General features: G+C 36.2%; 1 protein-coding gene across 2 annotated transcripts in view; it reads left to right on the top strand.

Moving 5' to 3' along the window:
• The window catches only part of ANKRD50 (ankyrin repeat domain containing 50), a 32,660-nt gene extending 16,977 nt beyond the window's left edge, over positions 1-15,683 (top strand). For both annotated transcript variants that reach the window (XM_049631147.1, XM_049631148.1), the window contains 3 exons: positions 5,320-5,549; positions 7,455-11,005; positions 12,587-15,683. In XM_049631147.1, coding sequence (XP_049487104.1) covers positions 5,320-5,549; positions 7,455-11,002 — 3,778 coding nt within the window. In that variant the 3' untranslated portion in view covers positions 11,003-11,005; positions 12,587-15,683. The remainder of the gene's footprint in view (positions 1-5,319; positions 5,550-7,454; positions 11,006-12,586) is intronic.
• The last annotated feature ends 1,142 nt before the right edge of the window (positions 15,684-16,825 follow it).

Below are 16,825 nucleotides of genomic sequence, written 5' to 3'. Positions count from 1 at the left end.
GAGAAATCCTGCCTTATATATATCCCCACAGCTTCTGATCTTAATTGGCTGGGGAGAAGTAGAAGCTCAAAGAAATTTTTCATGCTTATAGCTCTGAGTCATAAGGAGAATTCTTACAAGCCTGGACCTTGGATACACTAACCTGCAATTGCTGATCCAGAGGGAACTTAATCTTATTGAAGAGCTGTCGTAGATATATAAAAATGTATCTCAAGAACAAAAGGAGGAAGGAACACAGGAAACACTCACCAGAAAAATGTTGCCCTGGAACAAAAAGAAATCTGTGGCCAAATATATTGCCTTAAATGAAAATGTAATTAATAAGCAATTGCCTGAGTTAAACAATTGCATGAAGCAGAAATAAAAGTGCTTGGAGAAGAGATGGTGAGACAACAGGAGGAGATGAAACATACCCAAAATATATATGAAAGCTTACTCTGTGAAAAGAGATATTTCCAATCACTAGGAGAAAGATAATTTCATAAATAGTTTTGGGATAACTGTGGAGCCATGTGGGGAAAAAAAAATGTTTAGGAACCATAGTTCACATCTTTATGCCAAAATTAATTTGATTTAAAAAATAAAATTAGGGGCACCTGGGAGGCTCAGTTGGTTGAGCGACCAACTTCGGCTCAGGTCATGATCTCGTGGTTTGCAGATTCGAGCCCCACGTCGGGCTCTGTGCTGGCAGCTGGAGCCTGAAACCTGCTTCTGATTCTGTGTCTCCCTCTGTCTCTGCCTCTCCCCTGCGCATGCTGTGTCTCTCTCTGTCTCAGAAATAAATAAACATTAAAATAAATAAATAAGTAAATAAATAATAAAATTAAACGTTCAAAGCTTTTGAAGAAAACATGAGGAAATGTTTTTTAAGCTGAGAGTTGGGAAGGCCCCTCAAAAATGTGACATAAAACTCAAAAGTCATAAGAGAAAAAAAATTAATTTTGATGTACATAAAAATTAAAAAAAAGAAACTGCATGCCAAAAAAACCTTAAAAAGTCAAAAATAAAAATAACAAATGGTGGAAAAATTAAAAACAATGTATTTTCTCTATACTAAAGAGTACCAAGAAGAGAAAAATTGATAATCTTTTGTAAAGTGGGTAAAAGGATATAAAGACACATTTTAAAGAAAAAAAGAAATATGACTCCTAGGCATATGTAAATGTGATTGGCTCATGAGAAACAAATGTAAATTAAAACTATAGTGGTGCCATTTTTATGTATCTGTGGAAGAAGTAAATAGGCATTCTTACACAGCTGTTGGGAATGTATATTTATATAATTTTTAAGGAGAGTATTTTGCCAGTTACTACCAAAGTATACACAGATATGCCCTTAACCTAGCAACTGTAATCCTAGTAATATATCTTACGGATATACACATTGCAAAACATTGCAGCTTAACACATTGCAAAATGATATGTATAAGAACAAGGTAGGTTTAAACTGAACTATATCAATAATCACATTAAATGTAAATGGTAAATACCCTAATTAAATGAGTTTGTCTGATAAAAATATGAGATCTAACTATATGTTGGCCACAACAAATATACCTTGTATATAAAGAGACACATAGTTAAATGAAAAAGAATGAGAAAATACATACCATGCTAACCCTGATCAAAAGGAAAGACTTGTATAGCTACATTAATGTCAGGTGATGTGAATTCTGAAGAAAAGAATATTACCAGGATAAAAGAGGATCTTTCGTAATGACATAGGGGTCAATTTCTCAAGGATATAACAATCATAATAATTGTTTATTCCTATAATAACAAAGCTTCAAAATATCAAAAACTGATAGAATTGCAAGAGCACATAGACAAGCCACATTTATGTTCTGATATTTTAACACTCCCCTTTCAATAATGATAGAGCAAATAAACAGCAGATCAGCGAGTACATAGAACAGTTGAAAAACACTATCACCAAATTGACCTAACTGACATTGGTAGAACAGTCTACCCAACAATAGCAGACAGTACACATTCTTTTCAAGTGCCCATAAACCATTTAGTAAGATAGATATATTCTGGGCCACAAAACAAATCTTAATAAATTGAAGGGTACGTAAGTTATACAGAGTATGTTATCTCATCACAGTTGAATTGAATAATGATAACACAATAACATAAAAAAACCTAAGAAATCCCCAGATATTTGAAAGCTGTACAACCCACTTCTAAATAACCTATAATTTAAAGAAGGAATCAAAGGGAAATTATTTTGAACTAAATGGTATTGGAAATAGTAGGGAATTCATAACATTAAGGGATTATCATTAGAAGGAAAGTGTGAGGGGCACCTGGGTGGCTCAGTCAGTTAAGCATTGGACTTTGGCTCAGGTCATGATTTCATGGTTTGTGAGTTTGATTGAGTCCTGCATTGGGCTCTGTGCTGATAGCTCAGAGCCTGGAGCCTGCTTAGGATTCTGTGTCTTCCCCTCTCTTTCTGCCCCTCCCCATTTGCGCGCGCTCTCTCTGTCAAAAATAAACATTAAACAAAAACTAAAAAAAGAAGAAAAGTGTGAAGCAATTATTTTAGTTTCTAAGAAACTAAGCAAAGAAAAACAACCCAGAGTAAGCAAAAGCAATAAAATCATCAATTTCACCCACCAGATTTCCCTCAACTCTGTTATAATATTTGCTGTAAGTATAATCAGTAGACCCTAATAGATAAGAGTGTAGACTAATGTGACTGACTGCCTTGGTTTGCCCAGGACTGGGGGTGGGGAGTGGGGATGAAGGACAGCTAGTTTCTAGGACTCTGTGCTTAAAACTTGGAAAGTCCTAGGCAAACCAGGATGAAGGGTCCATCCTTACCTAAGTTCTGGAGTCACAGCTTGGACTTGAATTCCTTTCTTTAACTGGATAAATGACTTATCTTCATGTGCCTTGATTTCCTTATCTGGAAATTGGTATTATAATAGTACTCATCTTAAGTTTATGTGAGAATAAAATGAGTTAATTGGTATGTAAAGTACTTAAAGCATGTAAAACACTGAATTAAAGTTAGAAGTGGTCCCCCTGCTTCTCCCCTTGCCCCACCGTTTTTTATAAGCAGTGGCCTCCGATCTCACTCTTTTCTTCTACTTACCTGCTTCAGGCTTTCCTTCAAATGTAGCCAGTTATCTTTCTAAACAGAGATATAAATGTATCAATTTCCTGTCTAAAATATTTCAGTTGACTCCTTAGTTACCCTTAGGTCATAGCCCAAATTTCATAATAACGTTTATAAAACACAGTATTTACTCATTTTCCTAACTCTTCTCTTCCAGACTTTGTTCACAAGTCTTTCTTTTCTTCAAGATAAATGTGCTGTTGCCTAAACTAGATTTTTTTTTTTGTCCTATGTGTTGTCTTTACCCTAGCTCTTTCTGTTGGCTAAGCTTGTTTATTTGGCTTCCCTCCCCCCAACTCCCATCCCTATCAAAAGTAGGTTCTGTGTACTCCCACAGCATTGTGTGTTATTTATCAAGTGATAGTGATCATATAGTACATTAGTATATCATATACTATAGTGTATATATATTACTGTAGTACTTGCTTTTCATCAAACTTCTTTGTTCTCATGATAGAGGAAATATGTACAATAAGGTACAATAAATTGTTTTCCCAAATTTAGTATATTCCTTCTGCCAAGATTGCTCTGCTTTCCTTTTATTACAGTTTATTGTAAAATTTTCCCAGTTCCTGGAGAATAACTGTTTCTTCAAAACTTAACTCATTTTGAGCACCTAATATTTGAATATTTCTCTGACATTCTCTGCCTTTCCTCTCTACCCGTCTTGAGTTGGTCATTTCTTATCTACCACATTAGTAATTTTACTGCTTTTTATCATAGCACTGAGTATACTGCATTGAAGTTATTTGTTTTCCATTCTAGAGTACAACAATGTCAAGTCTTCATTTAGGATCTACTATGGGCACAGCACTATGCTAAGTCCTGGGGTACACTCATGAGCAAAACTGACATAGTCCTTGTGTCTTGATGCTCACAGTATAAAGGAAGAAATAAAAATTAATGGCATTAAATTAGTAAGTATAACATTACAAATTTGACACTGCTACGAAAGAGAAATATTTAATACAATGAAAGCTTACTATAGGGATTCAACCTTTGGAAAGTGACTCTCAAGCTTACAATTAAAGATTAAGGAGGAGTTAATTACATGAAGAGAGAAAAGCTCATTTCTGGCAGAGAAAACTGCTAATGAAAAGGTCCTTGTGTAATTGTATCTAATAAAAGTTATTGAAAGAAGGCTAGTGTGGCTGGAGTAATATTCTAAAAAGGTTCTTTGGCTGCAGCAGGAACTCTGGGGAAGTGGTTGGAAACATGTAACATACAGAGCATACAAGTGATTGTGGCAGTCCAGGTGAGAGAAATGATGTTACAGACTGAGGTGGGTTTGAGAGACATTTATAAAGAAATGTTGGTAGGACGAGGTGATAAAAACGATCGTGGTTGCTATGGGATTGAAAGTTTAAGAAGAGAGTTGTAGAAAGGATTATCTGTAAATTTTTGGTATTAATAACTATATGGATCATGTCCTTTTCACTATTGTATTTTTCAGTGCCTTATTCACCACATGACATGCTCAAGTAAACATATGAAGAAAATGAATGAGCATTGTTTCAGTTATGAAAAAGTTATATTCAATTGCTATGTAAATTTTGAGTAGGAAATGCATTGTTCTGTGGAATTAAACCTAGAAATTTGCTCTTTACATTGAAATTTGAACATATATCAAATGGGACCTAGGTTATAGTAATTTATCTTTAAACGATCTTTTAAAATAAAATTTATATGTGACAAGCTAGTATAGCCTGCAGTCATTTTGTAAGAGAAATGATGATAAAACATTTCTAAATTCTGTAGGACCCTTGGTATTTTCTTTTTATTAAAGTGATCCCCAAAGTTGTTTTCTTTTTCCTTTGCAACACATTTTAACTTGGTTATAAGCAACTCAAGCTTTTTATTGGTGACTTAAAAAATCAGGAAAGGAGTATTGAAATCTAGTTTCCTAAAGTTCCTACTATCCTTCCCCTTAATTATGCTGACTTACTAATACACACATATACACACACACTCATGCACACCCTTTATTGTGGAAAATTTTGTTACTGAAAATGTGAACTATTTGGGACTAGTATTCTTAAAGTAAGGAACTGAAACTTACACAATATTTTTATTCTAAAACCTAAATTTATTTCTTCTTAAAACATTTATAATCTATATTACTAATATCTGAATGATAAATCTTAATAACATTGTAGCCAGTAATATTGAGAATGCTCATACAGATGTATTTTACAGGTGTGTTCTACTCCCTCTTTTGGGAATGAAGCCTCCCCAACAAAGCCTGTATCTACTTGTTGACTCTGTGGATGAAGGGTGTAACATTACCGAAGGTGAACAAACATCTACCAGCTTATCTGGAACTGTTGCGGAGCTCTTAGCTGGTCACCATGAGTTCTTTCCACCATGGCTATTGCTTCTGTGTTCTGCCCGAAAACAGAGTAAGGCTGTTACTAAAATGTTTACTGGTAAGTGTAATTAATGCCTTGTGTGTACTTTCTGTGTGTTAATAATCTGTTTCTAAACCGTGTGTCATGTCTTCTAAACTATCTGTTGGCATTTGGTGCAAATGCCACATCGATTTAGTATTTCTATTTTTTTTTGTTGTTGTTGTTCAGTTATTTCCCAGCCCTCTTTGTCACCAATATTATTATTCTAAATCATATTTTTACCTTTATTCCTCTAGATTGACTTTAATAGCATACTTTTAAAAATTGGAACTATTAATGATATAAACCAAAGAATTATTAAGTGTGGTTAAAACTTTTAATTTAGAAGAAGTTTGAAATACACACTTTCTTTCCATCCATGAACATAGCATATTTTTTCTTTATTCAACTTTTTTTCTTAGATCTTTTTTCAGTTTTCCTTGTATATGTCCTATACATTTCTTTCTGCTTTTTGCTAATGTTTTAAGTTGAAATATATGGGTTTTGAATTGAAATGTATGTATTCAGAATTGAATTTGCGAGTATATCACTACAGGGAAAGAACATTAAGAGTTTTACTGGCTCTAAGTAAGTTTCATCTACTCATATCTGAGGATTTAACAGAACTAGTTCCTGTTCTCACAGATTCTTCAGGATAATAAATAATTGCAGTGAACATCAGTTTATAATATTGGCACACATCCTATCACTGTCATTCTGTCACCAGCACTGAGAAGTTCCATCCCTAAGAGATATTTTCAGTAAGAATACAAAAGTGGTTCAACAGACACATGGTCCAACATTTCAGTAAATCATGTTTTTATTCCCCTAAAAATTTTGAGCATTTTTCAGCCTTTTCTTATAAAAAAAATGGCTAAAAGTGTTGTGATACCAATGTATTAAATTGTGCATACTCATACTAAGGGAATTACATGTATAGGGATTAGAAGTTGCAATTTTAAAAAAAGTAATTATTTTCAGTAACTTTAACTCAGGATATTCAGATTACTGATTAACAGATATTCTTAGTTCTGTTTCAATGAACAGATAACTATCATGAATGATGAACTTTATAATTTATTCTATCCAGGAGCACCTGGATGGCTCAGTCACTTAAGTGTCAGACTCTTGATTTCTGCTCAGGGCATGGTCTCATGATTCATGGATTCAAGCCCTGCATCGGGCTCTGCATTGACAGCACAAAGCGTGCTTGGGACTCTCTCTGTCCCTCTCTCTGTCCTGCCTCCATGTGTGCATGTCTCTCTCAAAAATCAATAAGCATTTAAAAAAAATTTATTCTATCTAAATTCATATTACGAAGCATTTAGAGGTGGGTGAAAGAGCTTTATTTTCCAAATCATAAGCATTTTATATGTATTCTTTATGAAAGTACATTTACAGTGGTAATTTAAAGGCAGTGACAGATGATACTCTAATTGGATGTAAATATTCAGTCCCATAAGTAAAGCTAGTGTATATTCAGGTATGTGGATGGAAATATATACATTTTTCATGTGAAAAAATCAGCTTATAAAAACAAACAAGTATTGTTGGTTTTCTCTGGCAACTTTTTTTCCTGGTCATTTGGGACTTCAGAAAAATCTCACCAAGGTGCTTTTATGGATACGCATGTAAGACTGTCCTAATGCTGAGTTTAGTACCCCTTATCACTAAAGTTGAGCAGAGCTCTGAGCCACTAAAAGAATAAGAAACAGTTGCATTCGTAAACAGAAAAATGAAATAATTTATCTACCTTTAATGTGTTTACAGAGGGAAAAGAGAACTGATTTGTATACTCATAGGTGTTAATTTATTGGTATTAATTGATTTGTTATGTATTTATTTGCTTATTAGTTTATTATGTATTGAAGACATCCTCTTTGAATATATGGCAACTTCTGTGATCATTTTCAACTGATGACACCGACTTTTTTCTCTCTGTAGGTTTTCGAAAAATAAGTTTAGATGACCTTCGGAAGGCATACATCGTTAAGGATGTTCAGCAGTACATCCTTCATCGTTTAGATCAAGAAGAAGCTTTGCGACAACATCTCACTAAAGAAACTGCAGAGATGTTAAATCAACTTCACATTAAAAGCAGTGGATGCTTTCTTTATCTAGAACGAGTTCTAGACGGAGTTGTAGAAAATTTTATTATGTTGAGAGAGATTCGTGACATCCCAGGAACTCTTAATGGTCTGTATCTCTGGCTGTGTCAGAGACTTTTTGTAAGAAAACAGTTTGCAAAAGTCCAGCCCATTTTGAATGTGATTCTTGCAGCCTGCCGGCCTTTGACCATAACGGAATTGTATCATGCAGTCTGGACTAAAAATATGTCATTAACCTTGGAGGACTTTCAACGTAAGTTAGATGTCCTCTCCAAACTTCTTGTTGATGGACTAGGAAATACTAAAATACTGTTTCACTATAGTTTTGCAGAGTGGCTTCTGGATGTGAAACACTGCACTCAGAAGTATTTATGTAATGCAGCAGAAGGACACAGAATGTTGGCTATGAGTTATACCTGTCAAGCCAAGAATTTAACACCATTGGAAGCACAAGAATTTGCATTGCATTTAATTAATTCAAACTTGCAGTTAGAGACAGCTGAGTTAGCTCTCTGGATGATATGGAATGGTACACCTGTCAGAGATTCTCTGTCTACTTTAATACCCAAGGAACAAGAAGTGCTACAGCTGTTGGTTAAAGCTGGTGCGCACGTCAACAGTGAAGATGACCGCACATCATGCATAGTCCGACAAGCCTTAGAAAGAGAGGATTCCATTCGGACATTATTAGATAATGGAGCTTCAGTAAATCAATGTGATTCAAATGGGAGAACATTATTGGCTAATGCTGCATACAGTGGCAATCTTGATGTCGTGAATTTACTTGTCTCCAGGGGAGCAGATTTAGAGATAGAAGATGCTCATGGACATACACCACTTACCCTAGCTGCTAGGCAAGGACATACCAAGGTGGTTAATTGTTTGATTGGGTGTGGAGCAAACATTAATCATACTGATCAAGATGGTTGGACAGCATTAAGATCTGCTGCTTGGGGTGGCCATACGGAGGTAGTTTCTGCACTACTTTATGCTGGCGTAAAAGTGGATTGTGCAGATGCTGATAGCCGAACAGCCTTGAGAGCAGCAGCGTGGGGAGGTCACGAGGATATTGTACTGAATTTGCTACAACATGGTGCTGAAGTCAACAAAGCTGATAATGAAGGTCGAACTGCATTGATAGCAGCAGCCTACATGGGACATAGAGAAATTGTGGAACACCTGCTGGACCACGGAGCAGAAGTGAATCATGAGGATGTCGACGGCAGGACCGCTCTCTCTGTAGCTGCACTTTGTGTGCCTGCAAGTAAAGGACATGCATCGGTTGTCAGTCTTTTAATTGACCGAGGTGCTGAAGTAGATCATTGTGATAAAGATGGCATGACTCCGTTGCTGGTAGCTGCTTATGAAGGACATGTCGATGTGGTTGACTTGCTTCTAGAAGGGGGAGCAGATGTCGACCATACAGATAACAACGGTCGCACACCCCTCCTAGCAGCAGCTTCTATGGGCCATGCGTCAGTTGTAAACACACTTTTGTTTTGGGGTGCAGCAGTGGACAGCATTGACAGCGAGGGCAGGACAGTCCTCAGCATAGCTTCAGCCCAAGGAAATGTGGAGGTAGTACGTACCCTACTGGATAGAGGGTTAGATGAAAATCACAGAGATGATGCTGGATGGACACCTTTGCATATGGCAGCTTTTGAAGGTCACAGATTAATATGTGAAGCACTTATTGAACAAGGTGCTAGAACAAATGAGATCGATAACGATGGACGGATACCTTTCATATTAGCTTCGCAAGAGGGTCATTATGATTGTGTTCAAATCTTATTGGAAAATAAATCCAACGTTGATCAGAGAGGTTATGATGGAAGAAATGCGCTGCGTGTTGCTGCGTTAGAAGGGCATAGGGACATTGTTGAATTACTTTTTAGCCACGGAGCTGACGTTAACTACAAAGATGCTGATGGTAGGCCTACGCTTTATATTTTGGCCTTAGAAAACCAGCTTACAATGGCTGAGTATTTTTTAGAAAACGGTGCAAATGTAGAAGCAAGCGATGCTGAAGGAAGGACAGCACTTCATGTTTCCTGCTGGCAAGGCCATTTGGAAATGGTGCAGGTTCTGATAACCTACCATGCTGACATCAACGCTGCAGACAATGAAAAGCGGTCTGCCTTGCAGTCTGCAGCTTGGCAGGGCCACGTAAAAGTGGTTCAGCTTCTGATTGAGCATGGCGCCATAGTTGACCATACGTGCAACCAAGGTGCGACTGCCCTCTGTATTGCAGCCCAAGAAGGGCACATTGATGTTGTGCAGGTTTTGTTAGAGCACGGTGCTGATCCAAACCATGCCGATCAATTTGGACGCACTGCTATGCGGGTTGCAGCCAAAAATGGACATTCTCAAATAATTAAATTATTAGAAAAATATGGTGCATCTACTTTGAATGGCTGTTCCCCGTCTCCTGTTCATACAATGGAGCAAAAACCTCTACAATCGGCGTCTTCAAAAATGCAGTCATTAACAATTAAATCAAATAGTTCTGGCAGTACTGGTGGAGGGGATGTGCAGCCTTCACTGCGTGGTTTACCTAATGGGCCAGCTCATGCATTCAGTTCTCCTTCGGAATCTCCAGATTCTACAGTCGATCGTCAGAAGTCGTCATTGTCAAATAATTCCCTGAAAAGCTCAAAAAACTCATCTTTGAGAACTACTTCATCTACAGCAACAGCCCAAACAGTGCCAATTGATAGCTTTCATAACCTGTCATTTACAGAACAAATTCAGCAGCATTCATTGCCGCGCAGTAGAAGTCGACAGTCCATCGTTTCCCCATCTTCCACAACACAGTCCCTGGGACAGAGCCATAATTCACCGAGTAGTGAATTTGAGTGGAGTCAAGTAAAACCCAGTTTGAAGTCAACTAAAACAAATAAAGGGGGGAAGTCAGAAAATTCCAGCAAATCGGGGGCAGCTGGAAAAAAGGCTAAACAAAATAATTCTTCACAGCCAAAGGTTTTAGAGTATGAAATGACTCAGTTTGATAAAAGAGGACCTACAGCCAAATCTGGTACTAGTGCACCCCCTAAACAGACGCCAGCAGAATCTCAGTGCAAAATTATGGTACCTTCAACTCAGCAAGAAATTGGTCGATCTCAACAGCAATTTCTTATTCATCAACAAAGTGGGGAGCAGAAGAAGAGAAATGGAATAATGACAAATCCCAATTATCATCTTCAGAGCAACCAGGTCTTTCTTGGTAGGGTTTCAGTCCCACGGACAATACAAGACAGAGGGCATCAGGAAGTGTTAGAGGGATATCCTTCCTCAGAGACGGAATTAAGCCTTAAACAAGCCCTGAAGCTTCAGATCGAGGGTTCTGACCCTAGCTTCAACTATAAAAAGGAAACACCATTATAAAAGGTAACATTTCATCAACATAAAGAATAAAATATCAAAAGTATGGTTCCCTCTACTGAGGATACTCTTTTCCCTAATAGTCATGTGGCCAGTTCCCTCGCCTAATCAGTTCAGATGATATCCTCTCAGCAGCACCTTCCCTTAGTGCCCTTGTGAATTTGAATTGCCCCACACCACCAGCATTCTCTTTTTGCCTTTCCTGTTTTTTTTGTTATCCAAAGAATTTATTATTTCACATACGTTATATATTTATTATTATGTTTATTATTTGTCTCTTCCCAACTAAAATATAAGTTCTGTGAAGGTAGGGGTTTTTATCTGTTTGTTCTCTGCTATATTCCATGTACTTGGAATACTGTTTGGACCTATATTAGTTTTTCAGTAAAAATGTATTGAGTAGGTGAATGGATGAATGAATATACTACTTATGAATCTCAGTAAGAATTTCTTCTTACATAGTCATTTCCCTTCTTAGAAATTCTTTGGTGGCAATAGAGGGAGAGGAGAGGACCATTTCTGTAATACTCACTTTTTGGTTTGAATAAGATAGTATATGTAGTGCTTAGTAGATAGGTAGTCAGTGTTAATTTCCTTCCTTTTTCACCCTGGAAGAAGTCAAAGATTTAATCAGCTAAAAGTAATTTTTACTATGGCAGATCTCTTAAGAATCTTCCAAATAAAATTTGCACACACCAAGAAGAGGTGAGGAAAGATGTTAAGTTGGATGTATGCACAAGAGGGTATTTAGAGCCCACTATATTTACACATAAGAATTACATGTTTAAACCTCAAAATAAAATTAGATTTAAATACAAACATTTTTTTTTCTTTCCACCACAATGGACACTTCACTAATTACATAGGGGAATTTAGTGAGAAAATATATATATAATTTTATATAATAGATACTTTTTCAGAAGCACATCTCTCTCATTAGAGATAAATCCAATGGTTTCATTAGGAATCTTTGCTATTTTATACTACAAGTATATTTATCCCACTTTGCTTAATCATTTTTCATTCTTTAAAAAAAAATGTACTCTTTAGCAAACTGAAATATCCCTTGTCTTTCTGGTTTGTTTTTCCTTCTTTCTTGCTTTCTTTCTTGCTTTCTTGCTTTTTTTTTGTCTTTGGAGATATATTTTAGGGGTATTTTAGGTGAAACATTATAAATTGTAAATTTCCTGTGCTTTCTAATAGTAAACACCTTTCAATCTGAATCGATGGATGACTGGTCAAATCTCATTCCGAAATAATTTGTATAAAGTAGTTAGTTCATTCTCCAATGTGACTTATTTTAAAAATACTTAGTGATGGTACAACCCTCTAACTCTTGTGCTATCTTTTGTAAAGGCAAAGTATACGTATATATTACACAGTAAAACACATTAATGAAGGTAAACATTTTGTGGATTCTTTAAAAGTGATTGTAAGTTAAATAATGAATCTCTAATAGATGTGTCCACTTTATGTTTTATATAGTAAATACATAAATATATATAATTATATAGGGTCTTAAAACTATATGTAGTTATATAATAAGTATAATGTAGACATTAATTTTTTTTTTAACTTTTGCATTAGTTTCCTATTCTGTGAAACAGAAGACATTGTGATTGGAGTGGTTCTTCAGCTACTGGATGAAAACATAAAATGCCTGTTGATTTGCTGAAAAAAAAAAAGTGAAGAATGTGATATCTGCAGTACAGTTACCTTAATTACTGTCATGTGCCTAAATAGTAAGGCTGCCTTCTCAGTGTAACCCTCTGTGCTTAAAAAATTTCATTTTGTGTGCTTTGTATTCACTACATAAGAATAAGCACTTTTTTGAAAAAAATGCAGATGTATACTGCAGTTCCCTGATAAAAGCTGAAAAAAAAATTTGCGTAAAGTATTTTAAGTTAAGATTTGATAAATGTGCATGTGCCATGATCAAATATATACAAAAAGGCAGTGTCCTTTGTATTTATTTTATTTTTTTCTTTTTGTGGCAAATGAAACTTAAGCATATTGTTTCACATTTGCATCGTTGTAGTGTATGGCTTGTTTCTTGTATCTTTAAAAATGTTGCTCAATAAAATAAATCATGCAACTATTTTATGTTCAGTACACCTTCGGCATTGGTTGAAAATGTGTTTCTATTTAATGCCACACTGAAGTGAAAAATGGTTTCTTGACAGATTTTTTGAAAATAATCCTAGTATTTTAGGGAGCTGCTCTAAGTAGTTTAAATATGGATTTCCCAGTAGAATCCTCCTGATCTCTGGCTAAAGATGAAAAAAAGAAAAAAAGAGGAAAGGATGAAAGGGAGAGAGATAGAGGAAAAAACACACTATAGGCAGAACAAAGTTCTGTTTCATTCACTGGGATGCAATTTCACCTTCCACTCGCTTGTCATTCCACCTCCAAGAAGACAGACTATCATTTCTGAGGCATAAAAATTCTCAGGGACAAAGCCATGCCTCAGGGCGTGTGTACGTAGAGGGAGATGCACCTGTCTGAGGGTAGATTTTTGATCCCTGAACAATTCATCGACTACACTTACCTCAACTGTCCAGTGAAGTACAATATAATTTACCAGTGTCAATTTTAATGCTGGCTTTTCTCTCAGTCCTTTCTATCTTATAAATCACTGCATGACCCAAATAGCCCCAACTCAAAAATCAGTGGAATCCATTTTAGTGGTTAATTGGATAAATATTTTTGATGAATGTGTAATATGTGCCATCCTTCACAGATGACGCCATTAACCTGTCAGTCATAGCACGTGTGTATTTTTTTTACTGGTATTTGGTAAACGATAGTGATGGATTTGCACTTTTCTGTCCACATACTCTTTCCTGTTTTCTTCTTTGGACAATTGCTCACAGGATAACTGGATGGCAGGGTTAAAGGTGAAGTCTGTGACAAGGAACACAAAGTTGACTGGCTCAGATGACCATCGGACCCACGGCCTGGCCTTCTTGATGGACTCTAAACCAGTGGAGCTGGCTTAGATGGGCCGTGTGTATGTCCGGAAAGGCTGGGATTTATTGTTAAGAAGCCATGGTTCTGAGTCTGATCTTTGAATAAGCCTTGTGAATTTTAGAAAGCCCAGAAATTCTGTTTCCCATGTGCTATTGATAAGAAAGAGAAATGAGGAAAGAGAATTTGGAGATTCAGCACAACATTGCCACTACCGGAAAAACAATCTTTAGAAAATGTCTTAGTTAATAACAGAGGTCAGTACTGTCCTCTTCATACATGAAGGGTACATGGGATACATTGTTCACAGGAATAGAAACGTGTGATTAGTTGTGATAAGTGTCTCACTTGAATCTTCGTGTGAGGCTTTTGTTTTTATTTTTTAAAGTCATCAAAACACATTCTGTTTGTGTCATCAGTCATAATCAGGAATAGGAGATAAGGTCAATCGATATTAAGGTGACATGGCAATATTGATAACTCGAATGTGAATGTTTCAAGTATTGAATTTTTGTCCCTATGGGACATTTATTAAATACACTTAATAGGACTCTTGCAAAGTAGCCTTAAAAGTGTTAATGATTCTATTGATAAATATGAATACATACTATTATTAGAACCAATGTTACTCATATCTCAAATACAGTACATTTACATTACTGTAGAGGATGAAGCTCTAATTTCTTATTAGGTGTATTTTTCTTTAGAAAGAGAACCCTGAAAGCTGCCAGTTTTTCTATTAACCTTGAATTATTGGAATTGTATTTATTTAATTTTATTGTTTTTTACAAAAATGCACCTTGTGGCCAAAGGGCAAAGATATGACTCATTACATAAGGGATTTATGTTTTTCAAAGAGCTAAATGTTTTCGTATCCATATTATGTACACTTGAAACAGTTGGTAGGAAGAGAACCTGTTGGAAAAATATGATTTTCAAAAGTAAGTAGTCCTCTGGGTGTTTTTATATTCATTGCGTTTTGGAATAGGACAGAAGAGGTTTTTAGTTAGGATAAGGATGATTAAGAGTGCTGGAGATACCCTGCTTTGCCTACTTGTTTCTTTGGGGATTTAACAGCATGACTGAAAACAACAGCTTTTGCTTCATTAAGAAGAGTAAAAACTAGTCCCCCCAACTTAAAATGCCTAAAGAGCTATTTTAAACATCAAAATGCTTCAATTTTGTAAATCACCTGACGTCACTACACACATATGATGCCGTGTGCTTATAACTTTTTAACATTCCGCCTGTGCCCATTCCCTAAAAGTCATGAGTTGATAATAAGGGAAGCGATTAAAACAACAGTAATGAAAAATTAAAATCTGAATGTGTGTAGGAAAGGTTTTGGAAGGAAAACTGACTGGCACTCCGCATACTGCAAGGTGATGCCAGTATCTTTTGTCCTCCTTCCTCACTCCCCACCCCTACTGGAGTCCTTACCAAAAACAAGTCACTACTTAGAAACAGGAGTAGTTTTCTCATTATTGTTTGGCTATGCGAATGTTCGTTTTGCTTCATGTTGCTCCATTTACACTTCTCAGCAAATGTAGTTGCAGACAAATAGTTTCTTTTTATTGTTTCCTTGGTTTGGGGTATGTAAATAGCCTAAAATGTACATTGAATTTCACATTGTAAAAGTTTTATTTTATTCCTTGTATTATATTAAGCAAAAATCCCTATGTATATGAAAGTGCATAATAAATATATTTGCTCTCTAGAGGATATCTTGTTTTAATTTTACCCTTGAACCACCAGAACGTGCATGACATGTTTACAGTAGAAACAACTATTAGTTTTAAGTTGTTAGCTTATTTTAAATAAATACGGAGTACGGAGAAAATGAATTTGGGAACATTCTACCAAAAAAGAAAAAAAGAAAAGAAAAAAACTAAGATGTAAAAACTTCACAGAGGAAGGTAGAAAACCAAAAAGATCTAGACTTTATGTCTCTGAAAAGTTTCTGTAAGGACCTGGTGTTCTTCCCCCGCCGCCCCACCCCCGACTGATCACCGTGTAACTGCTGTACCTCCCCATGTCTGGCTTCATGACTCTGAGGTTGCGTATCCTGATCAGTTGTGTGCGTGCGTGCTCCGTGATCATCAGAACAGTATGGCCATCTCACATTTGATATTTTGGAGTTTATTGCAAGTGTGGTCATTCGTTTTCTAAATAAATTTCTGTGTATTCTTCACTCGGTAAAGCTGAATCGCTTCATGTTCTGCTTTTTCCACCAGAACACAACATCCTGTACATGTATGAGCGTGTGTAAAAATTTTTACAAAATACATACAGTATATTATTCGAAAGAGAGGTTTCTGAAAAGGCCAGCTAGGTATTATCTGTCAATTTTATGATAATTACAGAGTTCTGCAGTAATTACCATACATTCTTTCTAAATGTGTTGTATTAATAAGAATCCAACTCAAACTTTTTAATAACAATGCTTAATTAAACACAAATGGGTGATGAAAGTAGAAGCATTTTAAAACAGACTGGTTGACTAAAACTTTTATGGAGTTTTCTAGCTGGTGGTCCAAAGACATACACTGTGAGAACTTCGCAATGACTAAGGTTTCCATTCCTTTGCCCTAGTAGTTGGAAGGATTCCAACTAATAGTGATATACACTCTGAAGGCTTAGATTCCTGGATTTGGGGGAAATTTTCAATTATCAAGCAAATATATGCACTAAATCTTATTTCAGGATAGGGGCGCCTGGGTGGCTCAGTCGGTTAGGCGTCCAACTTCGGCTCAGGTCATGGTCTCAATCTGTGAGTTCGAGCCTCGTGCTGGGCTCTGTGCTGACAGCTCAGAGTCTGGAGCCTGCTTCAGATTCTGTGTCTCCCTCTCTCTCTGCCTC

This window comes from Panthera uncia, chromosome B1 (assembly GCF_023721935.1).
Source record: "Panthera uncia isolate 11264 chromosome B1, Puncia_PCG_1.0, whole genome shotgun sequence".
NCBI classification, from domain to species: Eukaryota; Metazoa; Chordata; class Mammalia; order Carnivora; family Felidae; genus Panthera; species Panthera uncia.
The sequence above is the reverse complement of the archived record's forward strand: the minus strand, read 5'-3'. Positions and strand labels throughout refer to the sequence as shown.